At 49.7% G+C, this 19,295-nt stretch overlaps 1 protein-coding gene and 1 long non-coding RNA gene across 3 annotated transcripts in view; one reads left to right on the top strand and one right to left on the bottom strand.

Annotated features, from left to right (window-relative positions):
* Nucleotides 1–173: 173 nt before the first annotated feature.
* Nucleotides 174–17,661, bottom strand: TMEM140 (transmembrane protein 140). The gene is made up of 2 exons (XM_036246406.1): nucleotides 17,307–17,661; nucleotides 174–1,418 (listed from the first exon to the last, which is right to left on the bottom strand). Exon 2 carries the CDS (start codon nucleotides 1,379–1,381, stop codon nucleotides 830–832), a length of 552 nt encoding a protein of 183 aa, XP_036102299.1. The 5' UTR covers nucleotides 1,382–1,418; nucleotides 17,307–17,661; the 3' UTR covers nucleotides 174–829.
* Nucleotides 17,578–19,295, top strand: part of LOC118619759 — a 23,432-nt gene continuing 21,714 nt past the window's right edge. Inside the window, exon 1 of one of the 2 annotated variants that reach the window (XR_004957315.1) lies at nucleotides 17,578–17,682. This is a non-coding gene — a long non-coding RNA (uncharacterized LOC118619759). The remainder of the gene's footprint in view (nucleotides 17,683–19,295) is intronic. The other variant, XR_004957316.1, reaches the window with a different exon arrangement.

The following is a 19,295-nucleotide window of genomic DNA, read 5'->3' as shown; positions in this document are numbered from 1 at the left end:
GTGTGGCTTTTGACAAGCATAGAAGAATGTAGCCATGTGCTGTACAGGTTTTGCAATATACGAATGCTGAAAAATACACAAAATTCCCCGTGCACGAGTTGTGCTTGTGTCCTTTCTACGCCCAGGGTGAGCAGTGGAGGGACGCGGCATGTATGGAACCATTCAGTCCTGCTCACCCTCCCCCCTGCCCAGGATCCGGCATTTATGCTCCGACTCCTGGGCCCCCCTTCGGGATGAGTAGCCAGCTCACTCCCCTGTCTGGCTTCAGGTCTCGCAGCCTTATTCAGGGAAACTGTCCTCAGTGACTCCCTTTGGGATCTCTCCTGTGCCTTTGGGGGGGGAGGTGGTGTCGTGGGGGAAGGGAGGGGCCAGCTTGCTATTCAGGGCGCCTCGGACACAGGTGCTGTCTCTCCACATCCCCCATTTGTCATAAACCTTCCCCGGGTCTCAGCTTGGCCTTTGGCAGGTCATCCTGGAAACCTGGCCCTGTGACAGGAACTCTTCTCTCTCCACCGTCCTGAGAGCAGAGTAAGAATGGCTTTCTCGGATCAGCTCATTAAAGCAGGAATTTCCGTGACAGTGAGCTACGTGGTGTTAGCAGTCCCAAAGGACAGACTACCCTACGCTAAGAAGCTGCAGGTGCGCCTGCCGCCCTGCTGCCCAGCCTCCTCGCCCGCCCGCGGGCCTCCCTCGGCTGGGGCCGGCTAGAGCTTGGGGTCGGCTTGGCTATGAAACATGGGGCTGAGGAAGCACCAGCCACGAGTCCTCTGGCACCTCTGAGCATGAGCATCGCTCAAACAGCCCCGCAGTCGTGCGCCTTGGGACAGGGCTAGCAGCTCTCAAGCTTGCTGGTGTCCTCTGCCCTTTGAGGGAACACAACCGTGGCCATAAGCAAGAGGAGGAGCAAGACCTGGGCGGCGCACAGGGCTAAAAACCCCGGCCCCAGCAGCGAGAGTGCGATCCACTTCCAGGTGTAGGCGAGGAAGAGGCCCAGGCCGCCGGCCAGCAGCGTGGAGGCCGCCGCCAGGAAGCCCACCGCCAGGTGCCACTCTCCCTCGTTCCTCTTGCAGTGGGCCAGGAGGAGGGGCAGGGGCACGAAGAAGGTGAGGACCAGCGCCCCGTACACGCCCAGCCTGGCCAGGGCCAGGCCGCCCCGGGGCAGCCCCAGGGGCTCCAGCTCGGAGAGCTGGTAGCACTGCAGGGAGCCCATGCTCTCGTTCAACAGGCAGAAGTTGTAGAAGCCGATCCTCAGGGTGGGCAGGTCCGTGAGGTTGCCGGCCTTCCAGAGGAGCGCGTAGAACAGCAGGGAGACGGCCGCCACCGTGAGGGTCATGATGCCGAGGAACGTCAGCTGCTCGCCCCACCTGGGCCGCGTGGTCATCTTCGCTCGCTCTGGGCGGGGCAGCCCTCCCGGGGACCTGGGGGGAAGTCACACCAGTGAGGCCAGCTCTCCCTGTCTCCCTCCCAGAGTCTTCACAAGCTCCTGCCCTCCCTCCTGAATTCCTAACAACCGATGGCGAATCCCCCCCCCCTTCGGCCCTGACATCCCAGGTAACCTATCGCCAGGCCCCGGCAGGAGGACCGGCTCTCCCAGGCAGCCTCCGCCATGCAGCGTAAACAGCACCCTCGTGAGGGGGCTCCTCACCCTAGTGAGGGTGGCTTTGCCTAGGGTGAGGGCCAAGGCTGTTATTGGGGACCTGAAGGAAGGGGCAGATGCTGAGGGTCCTGGGGACCCATGGGACCCCCTGGGAGCTGTAAGGATTACCATTGCTGGGCCACAGACCAGTCAAATCAGTTCTTTGGGGTTGCGGCCAGGCACTGGTGTGTTCTAGAAGCTCTGCAGCTCATTCTAAGGTGAGCAGGGTGAGGACCACGGCCAGACCCCGAGTTTACCTGCCTGCTCTGGGGAGGGTGCTGGGCTGAGGCGCAGTGCCGCCTGGCACGGAATCACATCCTTACTTTTAAAACGACTATCGTATGTTCCCTGACAACAGTAATATATGTTCACTATTTAAAAAATCTTGGAAAATATTTGTTAAAAGAAAAAAGATATAAAAACCACCTTTTCCCACCACATCTGTAGAACCACTGATAATCTTACCAGTGTTCATGCTGATGTATTTTTATTTATTTACTTATTTTTTTTAATCCTCACCCAAGGATATTTTTCCATTTATCTTCAGATAGAGTGAGAGGGAGGGAGGGAGGGAGAGAGAGAAGCAGCGACTGGCTGCCTCCCACCCAACCCCAACCAGGGCCAGGGACCGAACTGCAACCGAGGTACATGCCCTTGGATAATCATACCATTAAACACAATGCTTTTCTCACTGAATATTATGAACATTTTTCAAAGCTGTTAAGTATTCTTCAAAAACATGGTCAGTGTCTGCATAACAGTTTACGTCATAGATTTACCCGTCACACTATTGGACAGATCGTCCCTACCTTCCACCATTGTAAGTGGTGGTCAAGGAGAGTGCTACCCACGAACACCGCGGTTGTTGGGTCGAGGGGAGAAACCCTCTTTAGCGATCTTATTGCATAGTGTTAAATTGTTCGGAAAACTCACTCACTGAAGTATACAGTATGTACCTTCCTCACCACTTTGAAAAAATTTTCATTTCACTTTTCATCAGAAGGACTTCTCCCAATTGGCATCTAAAACAGTCTGCACACTTTATAAATTTTCCAACACGGAACTAAACCGCCGTCTACGTGCTGAAGCCCTGGGAACCCAGGGCTGGAAGCCAGACAAGACGCTCAGTGCTGGGGCCAAAATGCAGAGGGGGAGTCCTGGCAGTCACCCAGCCCGGAGTGCCAGGTGGTGTCCAGCAGTGAAGTGAGCAGTGGCCATGGATGGCTCTGGGGAGGGGCTCAAGACACAGTCCTGGAGACCAACGTCTGGGTGGACCCCTTAGGAGGAACGATGTCCTCTTTCCTAGAGTGGATGGAAGGCCCATCTGACCACACCTCAATCTGTTCTGCAAGAACAGGAAGGGATCCAATGGGAACAAAACAGTATAAGGGAACAGGATGTGGACAGGCAGAGAGAGAGGGCGGTGTCTTAGTCCCCACGGGCTGCTACAGCAGCATACCATAGCCTGGGCAGCTGATAAAGAACAGTTTAGTCCGGCTGGTGTGGCTCAGTGGTTGAGCATCAACCCGTGCACCAAGAGGTCACCGGATCAATTCCTGGTCGGGGCACATGCCCAGGTTGTGGGCCCGATCCCCAGTGGGGGGCATGCAGGAGGCAGCCAGTCGATGTTCTCTCTTATCAATGTTTCTTTCTCTCCCTTCCTCTCTCTCTAAAATCAATAAAGAAAAACAAATAATAATAATAATAAAAAAAAGAACAGAAGTTTATTTCTCACAGTCTGGAGGCTGGACGTCCAAGGTCAAGTTGCCAGCAGATTCGGTGTCTGGTGCGGCCCGCTTCCTGGCTCAGAGACGACACCTCGCTGTGTCCTCACATGGGGAAAGGGGCAGGGGTGCTCTCTGAAGCCTTTTTATAAGGTAATGCCTTTCTTGAGGGCTCCACCCTCATGACCTAATCATCTCCCAAAGGCCCCTCCTCTAATTGTCATCCCATTAGGGACCAGGTTTCAACCTATGAATTTGAAGGGGGATTCGGTCTCTGGCAGGTGACTCCATTCAAAAGACCCCCATGAATGTGAATAATGAGAAGAAAGATTTATCAGTGACACCTTTAGCAGAGACCCAGGGATGTTGCTTGTGGGTGAGGCAGGTGCTGGTCAGGACTGAAACCTACCCCTATGCGCACAGTGAGGGCTCGACTCCATGCTGCCACCACCTGGCCACGGGGAGCTCTGCAGGGGAGCTCTGAGTCGGAGAGTGAGGGGCGGGCTCAGGGGAGGACCCGGGGAGCTGCCCCTGCAGCCCCTTATCCTCAATCTTTGGAGGCCTGATTTAGTGAAAACAAGAGGCTGAGGGCCCTGTAGGAAGATGGTTGGGGGATTCCTGGAGCTTTGATGCTTGCTACAGAAAGATTCATTAGGAATGAAAATGGTATCTTTAGTCCCTACTTTATTAGACTGGCATAATGAGAAGTTGTAAAAAGTAGGGGAAAATTCCTAGCAGGGACATATTTTGCATATTTCACAAATGTTTGTATAAGCCTCTATCTGCAATTTTAACGGACTTAGGTATTTCAGGGTGAAAAATGATTTCTAGGACTGGAACCCCGATTTATAGCATTGTGCTGTAGGCAATAAGGTTTGACTTGCCCCCTTTGTCCAGAAACCAACAGATTGGGAGTTGCCTCTGTATAAATGCTCCTCCTTATTTCTCCTCCATCGAGCCTGTCATATTTGGGTTCAAAAAAATCACTGTTAAACTGTTTGACTTCAAAACAGGGCTCCGTTGAAAAGGTTCAGGGCCTTCTGACTAGGAGACTGCATTCCCACCCTGCACCGCAGCTCCTGCAGGCCTTTGTTTTCGACTTCCTGTTTTTCTCTCAACTGACCTTTGGGAGGTTTTTAATAAAATGAAACAAAGTAAAAGCAAAGCTAAAAAGCCCCTGATCAGACACAACCGAGTCCCTGGTTTCCTTTATTCTTCTCGCCTCTCTATGTGTGAAAAGAGTTGAGTCCCAACTCCGATGCCTGGTGCCTAGGGCGCTGCACCATCTGGTGTGACTTACAACTTGAACTTGGAATTAATGAGGCCCTGGTCCCTTTGGTCTCCCATTCTTGCTGTGCTTAGTCCGGCATATGCTCGAGCTGTCCTCTCTGCTGTCTGGCCAACTCCACAAGCTCGGCCCTGTTTTTGGCCCCTCTAAACCCTACTGATTTCCCCCGGCGTCCCTGGGCTGCCTCGGCCCGTACTCGGAACCATCTGGAAGCTAGAATGTATGTTCCCACTAGCTGTGATTTCCCTGAGGAACAATTTTCATCTGTTGCTTTCCATTTTCTCCCAGAATGGTGCCTGATACACAGCAGGAACTCAATTTTTTGTTTTGTTTTTAGAATGACTAAAGATGCCATGTACTATCCTAATCATAGCGGGGTACTAGCCAGAGTTATAGGAAATATTAACCACCCTTGACCGTGTTAATCGTGGTTGCTTTGTTCTGATGAAAGAAAAGTTGCTCTGACCCGCTGGGAGGTGTGTGCCTTGGGCGTCTCCTCACAACGCTGTCTGTTCTCCTAATCTGAGGACAAGGGGCTACGTGACCTCACGGAAACATTAACAACCTGATTATCCGAACACTGGACCCATGACAGCAACTCACTGGCCACCAGCCCCTGCAGCCCCCGGCCCACCTTCCTCCGCCTGGCTTGTAACCATTTTACCTTTTTTTTTTTTTTTTTTGGCCTAACTGCCTTTTTTCACATAGTCATTGTTCCTCTATCCTTGAAAAGCAGCCGGCAAGTGAGGGAGGGCAGAGCAGATTTTATGGGGTGACCCGCTGCGCTCCCACACTGCCCGCAATATCGGAATGAAGGCTCACTCCATTCAACCTTGTCTCTGCCTGATTGGCTCGAGCAGTGACAGGTGGCCTGGACCCATGTTGTCTGGCTTCAGTAAGTACGTATCTTAAGACACCTTGAGGGGAGGGACCCTGTTTTACATCCCACTCGTACTCAACAGCGCTGGGATGGCTCCTGCACGCGTCCTCCTGGAAACGCGGGCAGACTTGGGCGCTCGCTGACAGAGGTGGGAGGCTCGTCACGGCTTCTTTTTATTTTTTCTAGCTGCTTTTTCTAAACCTTTTGCTGTGACAGTTGAGGGACATTTGCCTGGAAGACCCCATGGCACTCTGCTGTCCTACAGTGTCCTCAGAACCTGCCCTGGTTTTTGGTTTTTTGTTTTGGCTTTTAACAACTGTTAATCACTCTCTCTCCATAGTGAGCCTTTTGATCCCTTTAATGATAAGCCTGTGCTTCTTTCAGAGGGCAAAGGGGAGACCGCGTCATCGTTGCCATTTGTAGGTGAACTTTTTTTCTGTTTTTAAGAAATACATGCTCTCACTTATTCATGGACCATAATGAACAAAATAAGCTGTTGAACAAAAGAGATCCAGAATCTTGGAAGTAGGGAACAGACTGACAAACCTCAGAGGGATGGGGGGTGGCAGGGGTGGGAAGAGATAAACCAAAGAACTTACATGAATATATCCACAACCAACGGACATGGACATTAGGCTGGGGAAAACAGGAGGGGGTGGGAACAGGATGGAGGGGGTCAACGGGGGAGAAAGGGGGACATCTGTAATACTTTCAACAACAACAACAACAAGAAACAAGTTGATGGTAGATAACTAGAAGTGTGAAAGTATGGAGGAAACACTACATATCTACAACTTCAGGTTGTAGAAATAACCTCTTTTAACAACATGTTTCCTTCTAGAACGTTGTTTTACATCGTTGAAATCACAACTACATATGTCTCACTTTGTAAATATCTTTATAGCATGAATATTTCTTTACACCACTAGAAATGTTTCCTAAATGATATCTATATCTATATATCTATATATCTATATATCGCTCTCTCTCTACATGTTTTATTCCCCACCTGAGGATATTTTTTCCATTGATTTTTAGATAGAGTGGAATGGGGGATGGGGAGGGGGGAGGGGAGAGAGAGAAACATCGATGTGAGAGAGACACATCAATTGGTTGCCTCCCACACATGCTCCAACCTGGACTGGGGCTCAAACCTGCAACCCAGGTACCTGCCCTTGACCGGGAATCAAACTGGGGACCCTCCAGTCTGTGGGCTGACTCTAACCACTGAGCCAAACCAGCCAGGGCCTAAATGATATTTTGAATGACTGCACATAGCAGTTTCACAGTTCATAGTTTTCGTATATTATGTTTTATGATGTTACTTTGTAATATTATAAATAATGTTATGGTGAATATGTTTGTGAATCAATTTATCCTTTGTGAACGAAAAAGGGGCTATGCAATAAACCTGACAAGCTCAGGGCAGGCGGGGGACGGGGCCCATGGCAGGCCTGACAAACTGAGTGACTGAAAGTGACTACACAAGCCCTGGCCAGTTTGGCTCAGTGGTTAAAACGTCAGCCTGCGGACCAGAGAGTCCCAGGTTCGAGTCCAGCCAAGGGCATATACCTCGGTTGCGGTTCGTCCCCGGCCCTAGTTGGGGTTGTGTGGGTGGCAACCAATCGATGTGTCTCTCTCACAATGATGTTTCTCTCCCTCTAGCTCTGTCTCAAGATAAATGTAAAAATATCCTCAGGTGAGTATTACAAAGAAAAAAGAAAGTAACTACAATGATGGTCTGATCATAAATTCCTCATGTGGCAGGTCCCAAGCCTACAGCTTCCTTAGCAAAGGAGTTGACCTTAAGTGAACTCTATATACTGTTTTTATGCAACTAGGATGACATACCCTTGAAATGTCAGAGTCATTTCCTTTTCCTAACTTCAAAGGCACAAACGCCCACGCCAGAGCACAGGCCACAGAACGCCTCCTTGATATCCTGTTCCCCACATATGTTCATGATACACTCCTGTACCCACCAATGAGAAAGAAGTGTGCGTGCCTCCATGTTGCCTTTTATCCAATCCCAGAGATGTCCCTGCTTTGCTTCCTCCCGCCCCCTTAACCCACCACCCGTGGGTTTCATGGGACCCTCCGTAAGTCCCATCCTGTGATTCCAATGTATAAACTAAGCTGCAATAGTGCCATTATTTGGAGCATTTGAGGGTTTGTTTTCTGGCATATGTTGTCACTTTGGCTCAAATAAACTTGTAAAAATTCTTGAAAAATGTGAATGTTTCTTATATCCACACCTTCCACCAGTAGTCTGAATGATGATCTCATCATCAATGTTGGATATTCTCAAAGATTGTCATCTTTGATAATGACAAATGACGCATTGTCACCATTTCTCTTTAATCAGTAAAGCTCCACATTTTTCAAGTGTCTGTTTGTTTTTTTCAATCCTCACCTGAGGACATTTTTCCATTTATCTTCAGATAGAGCAGGAGGGAGGGAGAAAGAGAGAAAAACATCGATGTGAGAGAGACATGTCCATTGGCTGCCACCTGCATGGCCCCTGGGCCAGATGAACTGCAACCCAGGTACGTGCGCTTGGCTGGAATCGAACCTGGGACTCTTTGGTCTGTGGGCCGACGCTCTAACCACTGAGCCGAACTGGCCAGGGCTAAAGTGTCTGTTGACCACCTACATATTTTCTCCTGTGACGTGCTATCAGTTCCTTTGTGTGTTTTTTTCTTACTATCAGTTTGAGTTTGGGTTTTAGTTTCTCGGTCTGTATGAGCCCCTTTATAAAGAAAGGCTGTTAGCCTTTTGCCGTCATAATCGTCATCGTAACGCACAATCCTTCTGGACCAAGACACAGATTCAGTCCAAATAGGTGTGCTCAGGCTTGACCATTGTCAGTCGAGAGTCCCAGTTCGGGAAGCGGCAGGAAACGATCCTCAGACTATTCATCTGAGGCAGATTTTTATTGTTAGGTTTGAGTTGAAGCACTGCTACAATGTTCACACTGGGGGGATGGTGACTGAGACACAGACATCACTTCCTGTTCTACATTCGGGTCTTGTCAGTTACACATGGGAAGAGTGAAGTGTTGAGTAGCTGTCAGAGCGACATCTCCTGGCTGCGCATCGCGCACCCGCCCTGTAGGGCTGGGGAGGCACCCAGCTTCCCCTCTCGGTCCAACAGAGCCGGTGAGGGACCAAGACACCGTCCTTCCCTGCCATCGGGATAATCAGGAGTTCTGGCTGGACCTTCGAGCAGACACCGAGAGAGCGAGGAGCCAGAAACCCAGCACAGACTATGGCGCTGAAGCGATGAGCGAGGAACGCAGTGATTCGGCCGGGGCCCCTCAGCCTGTTCTGCAGGGCTAGCTGGGGATGCTGTGTGTCATTGGCAAGCCACCATCATGGGACCTCATGACGGCCCATCTCAAGGCGGTGTCTTCTTTTTGACAATTCATTTTCCTACGGACTACCCCTTTAAATCACCTAAAGTTGCATTCACAAGAAGGATGTATCATCCAAATATTAACAGCGATGGCAGCATTTGTCTCGACATTCTAAGATCACAGTGGTCTCCTGCTTTAACTATTTCTAAAGTTCTTTTATCCATCTGTTCACCGCTCTGTGATCCAAACGCAGATGACCCCTCGAGCCAGAGGCCGCACAGATCTACAAAACAGACAGAGGGCAGGACCACAGAGCACCCCGGGACGGACTCGGGAGTAAGCGTGCGGCGCTGTCTTACAGTCAGAACAACTGCACTGTAGCTGGAATAACTTTCAGTTACTGTTCCTTTTCGGATTTTCTTATCTGGCTGCTCCCCTATCAGTCCGCATCATTTTTCATTTCATTTTTTGTTTACCTTCCCCCCATTCATTCATTCGCATGCTCATCTGAGAAGACATAAGTTCTTCCAGCTTTGAAACTATACAGTAACCTCAGCAGTTAGCATGTCAGCCCTCAGATGGAAGGGTCGCGGGTTTGATTCCTGGTCAAGGGCACGCACTTGGGTCCCAGCAGAGAGGGACGCGAGTGCCAGTAGAGAATGTCCCCCTCAGTGAGTGTTCCCTCTCCAGGGGGTGGGGACTGGACTGGAACATTCGGACTCCTCCCCCGGGGAATAACATCTACACTTGACCCAGCAGGTGTATATATGTCTGGACCTTTCTACCGAGGGTGACCTGTTACCAAGCGGCCCTCTGGTCATGGGCAACACGGGCAGTGACTTGCCTCCTCGGGAGCAGGACACCTCCTGCTGTTACTGCCGGGTCCCCCCGGACCTCTTGTGCTCTCTCTGCTCGCTCGGCCTCTGTTCGACGGTTTCTCCAGTATTTTCCAAACACTGTGGGAGAGCTCAGGGCTTTGGTGCCTGCCATTCCCTCTGCCTGGAATGTTCTTCCATTAAGTGTGCATTTCCCTCCCTCGCCTCCCTTGGGAACCCCACGGGGACAAGGATTTTTGTCTGTTACTCATTTTTATGTGTCTATGGCTGGCAATCTATCTGTCTGTCTGTCTGTCTGTCTATCCATTATCTATCATCTATTTAAAAATCTATCTTTTGCTGCTATATCCCCAACTCCCAGGACTACCTGGTACACAGTAGGCACTCGATAAATATCTACTGAGTGACACGTCAAGGACTGAATGAGCGTCAGCATTGCCCCACAGAGCTTCTCTCCCTCTTTTTCACTCTAATTGTATTTATTTATTTATATTTTTATTGATGTATAGAGAGAAAGGGAGAGGTAAAGAGAGACAGAAACATCGATGTGAGCAAGAACCGTTGATCTGCCGCCTCCTGCATGCCCCCCGCTAGGGATCGAGCCCACAACCTGGGCATGTGTCCTGACTGGGAATCAAACCAGCGACTTCTTGATGCATGGGTCAGTGCTCAACCACTGAGCCACACTGGCCGGGTTAGAGCTTCTCTTAAACCCTTTTATTATTATTATTATTTAAAAATTTTATTTATTATTATTATTTTTTTTTACCTACTTCTCTGTCCTGGTCCTCCTCCTCCTGGTCCTCCTCTCTTTATTTTTATTTTTGTACCCATTTTCTAAATGGGAGTTTCCCACAAGGTCATCCTCTCTTCCCCCAATATGTCACCAAAGCCTACATCTTCGAGAGCTGGACACTTGGTGATCACTTGAGAGGAAGGACATGAGACGAGGTCACAGCTGAGGTCAAGGGCAACAGCTCCCCGCCGACCTGCCCCCTCCGGGAAAAGCCCCTACTGTGGCCTTGAGGACTGCCTGCTAGAATTGGATGCAATCATTCCAATGCCCTCAGATGTTACACATTCTGCAAACATTGCAGACCAGACCCTTGAAAGAGAAAATCGGTAGGTTATTGGATTGTTACCAGTTACAACTCATGTCCTGGCCTCTCTTTTTATTAATGACTTGAGAGAGTTGGACGGGACCACAGAGGGAAAAACTTTCTTCAAGAGTTCTCTTTGATGAGTAGAAGGGGTTTAAGAAGACATCTAATTGGATTGAGGGCTTAGAAATAATTTTAAAAAGATCTCAAAATCTCTTGAGCATTTACTCTGCGCCCGGCCTTGTGCTAAGCTCTTAGTGGATGTTTTCTTACTAAGTTCTCTCAACAACCAACCCTAGAGGGGCAGATTTACTATCATTCTCCCCATTTTCCAGAGGGGAAAACTGAGGCTGAGTGAGGATCAGTCACTTCCCCAAGTTCACACAGGCAGCGAATGGTGAGTGTGTGAGGCAGGACGGACTCGGTTATGGTAAGAACCTGCTGAGGTCCGGCGGGCATTGCAGCCGTTCTCATTAGACAGTGTGGAATCAGGGTTCTGGGCAGAGGCTTTGAAGCTGTGTGTCCTGGCTTCCAGCCCCAGCTCTACCATTTACTAGCTGTGTGATCTTAGTTCCTTAGCATCCCTGCGCCTCGTGTTCTCCTCTGTGAAATGGGTACAATACTAAAACTCATGTTGTAGATGTTCTAGAAATTAAATAAGGTAACTTAAGTACAGCACGGGGAACAGTAGCTAGTAGGTGCTACTGAAACTGTCGTGGAGAAGAGAGTGACGGTCGGAGATGTCAAGCCCAGGGTCGCAGTCTGCCGGTGGTGACATCCAGGGGAGAAATAGTGCTTCAGCGCGGCTTCAGGAGGACCTGAAGTCCAGGCAGCTGAGCTCGGGATGTTCAGGGACGAGGACCCTGGCATGCGGCTGTCACACAGGGGCGTGGTGGTGGAGGGCAGGGACCTTAGAGCCAGACCACCTGGGTCCCCAGCGTGGCTCAGTGGCCGTGTGACTGCTGGCCGTCGGAGGAGGCCTGCGTCCCGACTGAGTCACGCTGGCTGGACACACTTAGGAGCAGTGTGTTCATGGTCTGGGTGTGGCTCCGACAAAAATAAAAAGGGAAAAAGAAAGACAAATGCGTCTTACTTCCTTTGGCAGAGATGTGAGCCTGGGTTCTCTTTGTGTCCAGGCTGGGCCACAGCAGTTTCCGGAAGGCGGCCAGGGTGGCAGCACCCTGGGTCTCCCAGAGCGCTCTGCGGACAGCCAGGCCTGCCGTCAGCCCCCTCGGAGATGCTGTGACATTTGATGGCCTTAGTTCCCCCGTGTAAATACAAACAGTGTTACCAGCAGGAACGTACCCCCACGTGGCTGCAACATGGGCTGGAGGCTCGGGTCCCACCCCCTCCACATCCAAGGAGCTATGGAAAGGGGCTGTTTCAATGATCCCCTTGTTGCTATATTTGTTCACTTGTTTTGTTATTTATTTGCCCTTTGCTAGGAACAAAGGTAAAAATAACTGAGAGAAAAGAATCCTTAAAAGATGAGAAAATGCCTGTACCTGGGAACCCAACCTCGTTCGCCTTCACTGGTGGGACTCCACGGTCAAGCTGATGGGAGGCTAAGCTTCATGGACCCAAAGCAGAGTAGAGGACAAACAGGACAGGAAGCCGGGGACCGGCACGATGGGCCGCCTGCCCCAGCTCTCTCCTGCAAGCACGACACCGTTCCCAGCCCCTGTCCCCGGCTGGCCGTCCAGCCTTCCCTCGGGGACTCCACTCATGACATCCCGGGTGGCCGCCGAGTCACAGCCCGGGGGGTCAGTAACACCCAGGCATACAGGTGCCTGCCTTCGTTCCCCTCTAGTTGGGGAGACAAACACCAAACACGCATTTACAAAAGGAGATAGTTATGACTTTTGAAAAACTTTGGGAAGGAAGTGAACTGGGTGAGTGGGGAGAGAGACTGGCAGGAGGAAGTGTGAGTCTGGATTAGGGGTGAAGGCCCGTGTGCCAGGGAGACGTGGGTTTGAAGCCTGAGGGGAGAGAAAGGCCAAGGGAAGAGCCTTCTGGGAGGAGAGGCAGTGGTTATACTCATGCCTTTGGGGGAGGAACAGACTGGACCCCAGGGGGCTGCAGCCCAGTGACTAAGAGCAGATGAGAAGAAACTGGCCAGGTGAGTGGGGACCAGATCCCCAAAGGCCTTGTAGGTCAATGTGAGAAGTTTGGATTGTGTCTTTCTAATTGTTTTTTTTTTTTTAATCCTCACCAGAGGACATTTTCCCATTTTTTATTCAGATAGAGTGGGAAGGAGAGAGAGGAAGAGAGAGAGGGAGAAATATCTATGTGAAAGGGACACATCGAGAGGCTGCCACCTGCATGACCCAATCAGGGCGGGGACAAACTGCAACCGAAGTACATGCCCTTAGCAGGAACCAAACCTGGGTCTCTCTGGACCGCAGGCCGACAGTTTAACCACTGAGCCAAACTGGCTAGGGCTGGATTGTGTCGTTCTAAGTGCGCCAGTATCTCATGCCCCTCTTCCCTGACAGAAGGGGACAGGGCCCAGGTGGTGGGGCTGAAGAAGCAGAGACAGAGGACAAGTAGTTCAGGACGAGGCTGCCTGCTAGCCCTGCTGTGAAGACCAGGGTCTGTCATGCACTTTGCACCTAACAGTCAAAGTGGTGACAAAGACAAAGAATCATAGACAGTCACTAATACCTTGACCTTGATTTTTGCAAAAGGTTATTTTGAGAGTTGGTTGGAAGGGAGGCCACGTGTTTCACGAACTTCACCATGTGGCCCCTTCCTGTTTAGCATGTGAAACGGCTTCGAAACATGTGCAGAATAACTCAAAGGAAGCGAACCCCAGACCGATCCAGGCGCAGACGCCAAGGGGCCGCCCCGCGACTCTCCTGCCAGCATTTGGGAGGCTCAGAAAGCGACCTTTCCCTGGTCACCCCTGGGCTGGCTCGCTGTGGCTCTGCCTTCCGGGGGGCAGGATGCCCGAGGAAGGCAGGGATGGCGTTCCTCCTTCTCTGCAGTGCCCCCGCTCCCTACTGCTGCCGAGGGGACAAAAGCGCGGGGATCTGGGGGTCACCTCCCGAAGTCTCCTGAGGTCTAGCTTTGGGCTGATACAGTGAATCCATCTGCAGGGACCCACGAAATGGAGGCCGCCCCAGTGGCCCGGCTCTGTCACAAACCTAAATCGAGGTCAGCCTACACTTGGGAAACACCTGTCACAGAAACCTGACTCGCACCGATCACCATCTCCCAACTCAGCTTCAGCTCGGTTACCGGACCCTGGAAAACGGGTCCTCTTCTAACTCCACAGACTCGCCCTGGCCCAGCACCCCTCGGGAAGAGGCTCCGCTGCTTGGGGGGCGCTGAGCGTCCCCAGCTCAGTACCCTTTCCCCCTGATGAAAGGAATGAGTCAGCGGGTTCTGTCACTTGCCAGGGCTCAGAAGGCTGAGGCAGCCTGAGCCCGGGGGACAAGCTGGGACAAAATCTCAGGTGCTGCCCTGGCCAGTTTGGATCAGCAGTTAGAGCTTTGGCCCACGGACCAATGAGTCACGGGTTCAATTCCGGTCAAGGGCACGTACCTCGGATGAGATTCGTTCCTGGCCCTGGTTGGGGTCCTGCGGGAGGCAACCACTCGATGTGTCCCTCTCACGTCGATGTTTCTCTCTCTCTCTCTTCCTCTTTCCCTCCCACTCTATCTGAACAAAAATGAAAAAAATATCCTCAGGTGAGGATTAAAAAAAGAAAAAAATCGTAGTTGCTAATGAAAATATACTAGCCAATATTTTTGGACTAAGCTTCCAAAAATGTTATATTTATTAATCCACTTTCAGATGTATCATTTGGAGGCCTACGGCAGGCTGGCTAGGGTCACGTAATCACAGTCTCCAGCTCCCAGGTAGATTTCTAGAAATAACTGGATGGGAAGTTGGGCCAAACACAGCAGAATGGCAGGGGTCCTGGAAGGCCGGCTCAGGAGAGCAGACTGTCTCCGAAAAGCCATTCATATGAAGTTAATACATGATAGAAATGGCGTGATAATTTTACTTTTAGTTCTTTTTATTTTTTGGTGGTATGTGCCCCTAGCAGGAACCGAACCCAGGACTCTCTGGTCCACAGACCAACGCTCAACCGCGGAGCCAAACCGACCAGGGCTGGCGTAATAATTTTAGAGGAAGGATGTTAAACACGTGCTTCATTTAAGAATAGGTTTCAGCCCTGGTCGGTTTGGCTCAGCGGTTAGAGTGTCAGCCTGCAGTCCAGAGAGACGCAGGTTCAGTTCCTGCTAAGGGCACGTACCTCAGTTGCAGTTTGTCCCCGGCTCTGGTTGGGTCGTGCGGGTGGCAGCCACTCGATGTGTCCCTTCACATCGATGTTTCTCTCTCTCTCCCTCTCTTCCTCTCCCTCCCGCTCTATCTGAATAAAAAATGGAAAAATGTCCTCGGGTGAGGATAAAAAAATAAATAAATAAAATGTTTTCAATTCTCTGTCCTCTCCACCAGAGGTGTAAGGGTTTTGTCCACGAGACTATTCTCTGGATGTCCTGCAGTTTAACTTAATTCTGACACCATCTGCCTGGAGGTAGCATCAGATCCCACAAAGTGAAGGGCTCAGTTCCACCGACCACCCTCCACTTCAGGTGCTAATCTCAAGTCTAGATGATCACCTGTGTTTCCGACTCACTGGCTATAATTGGGAGGTTCCCATGACCTAATCCTTGGGTTTGATTACCTTGCTGAGTGGCTCACAGAACTCGAAAAGACAGCTTACTAGAGTTCTAATTTATTATAAAAGGACACAACTCAGGACAGCCGATGGAAGAGATGCCCAGGGAAAGGTATGAGGCGAAAGGGCATGGAGCTGGCATGCCACCCTCCCAGCACCTCCACGAGCTCACCAACCCAGAAGCTCTCGAACCCTGTACTTCAGGGAGTTTTATGAAGGTTTTATTACATAGGCATGATTGACTAGATCACTGGCCAGTTGGTGATTGACTCCATCTGCAGCCAATCTCACCTCCCTTGAGGTTGGGGGCGGGGCTAAAGCGCCAACCCTCTAATCACATGCTTTTTTTCCCTGGCAACCAGAAATCTCATTGGCATAAACTCAGATGTGGTTGAAAAGGGTTTGCTGTGGATAAATAAAACACCTCTTTCTGTATTATCACTTGGGAAATTCTAAGTTTTTAGGAGCTCTGTGCCAGAAACAGGGACGGAGAGCAAATATGTATATTAGAAATCACTGTATCACATTCACTAACTTGAAGAAGTCTGGACCTCAGGGAATGTAATCAAAGACATGCCAAGGAAAATCACCCATGCGCTTCATCAGAACAGCTGATTAAAACACGCGGTACCGAGAGCGCGGTAGGACCGGCACTGGCATCCAGTGACGGTGGACGTGGAAATCCTGACAAACTTTCTGGAAGCTATTTGGCGGTACGTATTAACAATCCTGAAAGTAGTCACATCTTCTGGCCAAGTAATTCTTGGTCTTAAGGTCTATCCTAAGGCAGCAATCAGAAACGTAGTCAACGATTCCTACACAGGCACCTTCATCACAGCATTACTTGGACAAAAAATGGAAAGCAATGTAAATGCTCGGCCTCAGAACTAAGACATCGCAAGATGACGAAACTCTATGCAGCCGTTAGGAAAACGAAGTCTCTCTGGATATGGCATTATAGGCAATTGCTCTCTTCTTTTTGCATTAAAAACATTTCCAGAATTTCGTGTTATATTTATTTAAAAAGTGCAGTGATACAACGAATAAACATAAACAACCTCAGTATTTAGATCAGGGAGTACACTGGAAAGAACCTGGAGAAAGGAAAATATATGCAAATTGAAAGCAGAATGTCACATGAACTGATTCTGAGACCCAGGACTTCTGGAGAGGTGGGTGCAGGGAAGAAGGGAAAAAGGGATCATACATATACATGTATTTTTCTCCATTTCTCAGAGAAGCCTTTGAGTTTACAGGTGAAGAGCATAATGAAAGTTCCTAGGGGAACAGCCCACATTAAACACACACACACACCTTTGACGATCTGCACCAACATACCTAAATCTCACCATGAGTTGCCATCAAGGCTGAGAAGCTGTGGAGTCTAATCACGGCGGCACTGAGACTGCCTTAGCCCCTGTGATATTCTTTCTGAGTCAAGAACACAGGTCTTTGGGACAACCTTAATCCACAAGGTGTGTTTCCAGCATCTGCTGTGCTTCTGTCATTACCTTTGAGTAACAGTCTAGGACTGAGTCCGTTTGTCCGCCTTGTTCTGGTGAACCATCCACCTCCCCAGATGTCTGTTCAGACTTTTGCCAGCCCCTGCCACCCGTGGTCACCCGTGTTTCTAGCCAGTGGTCCTGACATTACCCTCACTGTTTCGGAGGCCAGAGCTACACAGGGTGATGCTGAAGGGAGGGGAGGCGAGCAGGGAGCACGGAGTGAAATGTCCCAGAAGAAAACAGGCTCATGTTACGGAGTGGCAGGCATCTGGTCTGCAGGGTCGGTACTCACCCAAAGAAGATGCAGAACCCACAGCAACACTCATAAAACACAGGAGCAGGCACTCGGGTCGGGTGACTGTTCTTTCTGGCTGGCCGCTAAGGTCAGGCTCCAGAAGCGGGGCTGCGGAGCCCGAACTGGCAGCCCCGGAGCGTCCTGAGCTAGTGCCCAGCCTGCGTTTGCAAGGAGAAGTACCTCCTAAGTAAACAGCTCTCTGAACTTTGGTCCATTTGTGCTGAGGTCACTCTCAGCTGATTTCACTTTCATTTCTTAACTTGCTGATCGTGGCTGTGACTTCTCAGAAAGCAGGCGTATAAACAGTGCTGCTGCTCCCGATCACGCACTTTCCCCAAACTGGAGCCAGCCAACCAGCTGACTTTAAGACCAGGTAAGTGTCTTGACTGTATCACACAACAATTCCAGGAAAGAAACTGATCGAGACGTTCTCAAACCTCCGAATGATTTAAACCCCAAGAGAAACCCAGCCAGGAGTCATAGTTAGAAGGGGCTTTCACGGTCCTCTGATCCAAGCTCCCAGACTCAGGTCACTCACTGGGAAGCAGCCATACCATTTTGTCCCCTACTTTTCAGAAATTAACTTTGTAGGATGCCTGGGCTTCTCTGGGCCCAAGGGATTCTCATGGGGGCGTCCAAGCTGGAGCAGCTGGGACATCTCTTTCAAAATAAGAGCAGAACGAGGCTTTTATTTGGAAATCACCGGGGATCCTAGCCAGAGTTTAAAAACTGCTTACTTTGCTCACATGACCATTTGGAAATTCCAAGTTGGGTTAAGCTTAGTTATTACCTTATAATATTACTGGATCATTCAGGGTTTCTCTTCCCCTCCCCCAAAGTGAGTTCTTTGATCGGCTACATTTTTCCCCCTTTGCGGTTCTTTTAAACTCAAACCCTAGAAAGCGTTGATGTAACCTAAGAGAAAGCGAGGGTAGAGGCCTTGGTATCAGGGGGCTCTGCTAGAGATTAGCAAATTGTTTAACCTCTCTGGGCATCAGTGTCTCATCTGCAAAGTGAAAACAAAACCTACTTTGCATGGCTCTTGTGGAAATGGGAGATAATGTTTGCATATGCTCAGTACAGTACTGGGCACACAGGAATGGTAGCTGTTTCTCTCTCTTTTTAAATTAAAAAAATTATTTTTTTTCTTTATTGATTTTAGAGAGAGAGGAAGTAAGAGGGAGAGAGAGATAGAAACATCGATGAGAGAGAACATTGGCCGCCCCCTACATGCCCCCCATTGGGGATCGAGCATATGCCCTGATCGGGAATCGAACCAGTGACCTCTTGGTGCATGGGTCGACGCTCAACCACTGAGCCACACCAAGGGCACGGTAGCTGTTATTATTAAAAGCATGATTTCAAAATATCTAGTTTAGCCTTCATAACAATGTCTTCAAGGCAGAGACAAAATTAACATTTCAGCACTAATGCAAACTGTTACACTGCAAACAGAACACAGGTGGGTGAAGGGACGCAATCTAGAAGAGATGGGAATATATATTTTAAAATTTTATTAAAAATTATAATGCATATTCATTTTTAAAGAGTGTAGCCATCCCACACTCTGCCTTTCTTCTCCAGAGGCCAGGATTTTCACCTGTTTCAACCGATTCTTTAGGTACTTACTTCAGTTCTCTAAATAACATGCTTCTATTGGTACTTCTTGAATTTTCAGTTTTGGGTAAAATCTGACTCTCAATTATAGAAGATAATTTATCTTTCTTCTCCCCGACTCCATGTCACGTCCTATCTCCCTCCTCCTTCCAAACTGGTTATAAGTTTGAGTAAATCGACACTCAGTGTCTATAATAGTAATTACGTAAATACTATACACAGTAGCCGAGCCATGTGAAAAATTATGATTTTTCTTCTTTCCTGTCTGCCTTAGAGAGAGTTACCTTAATCTTTTGTTTGGCCCTGGCCAGTTTGGCTCAGCGGTTAGAGCGTTGGCCTGCGGTCCGGAGAGACCCAGGTTCGGTTCCT

The sequence above is a fragment of the Molossus molossus genome, unplaced genomic scaffold (genome assembly GCF_014108415.1).
Source record: "Molossus molossus isolate mMolMol1 unplaced genomic scaffold, mMolMol1.p scaffold_m16_p_7, whole genome shotgun sequence".
NCBI lineage: Eukaryota > Metazoa > Chordata > Mammalia > Chiroptera > Molossidae > Molossus > Molossus molossus.
The sequence above is the reverse complement of the archived record's forward strand: the minus strand, read 5'-3'. Positions and strand labels throughout refer to the sequence as shown.

Coding starts and splice junctions, on each gene's coding strand:
- TMEM140 (XM_036246406.1), bottom strand. CDS start 1,381: ATGACCACGCGGCCCAGGTGGGGCGAGCAGCTGACGTTCCTCGGCATC.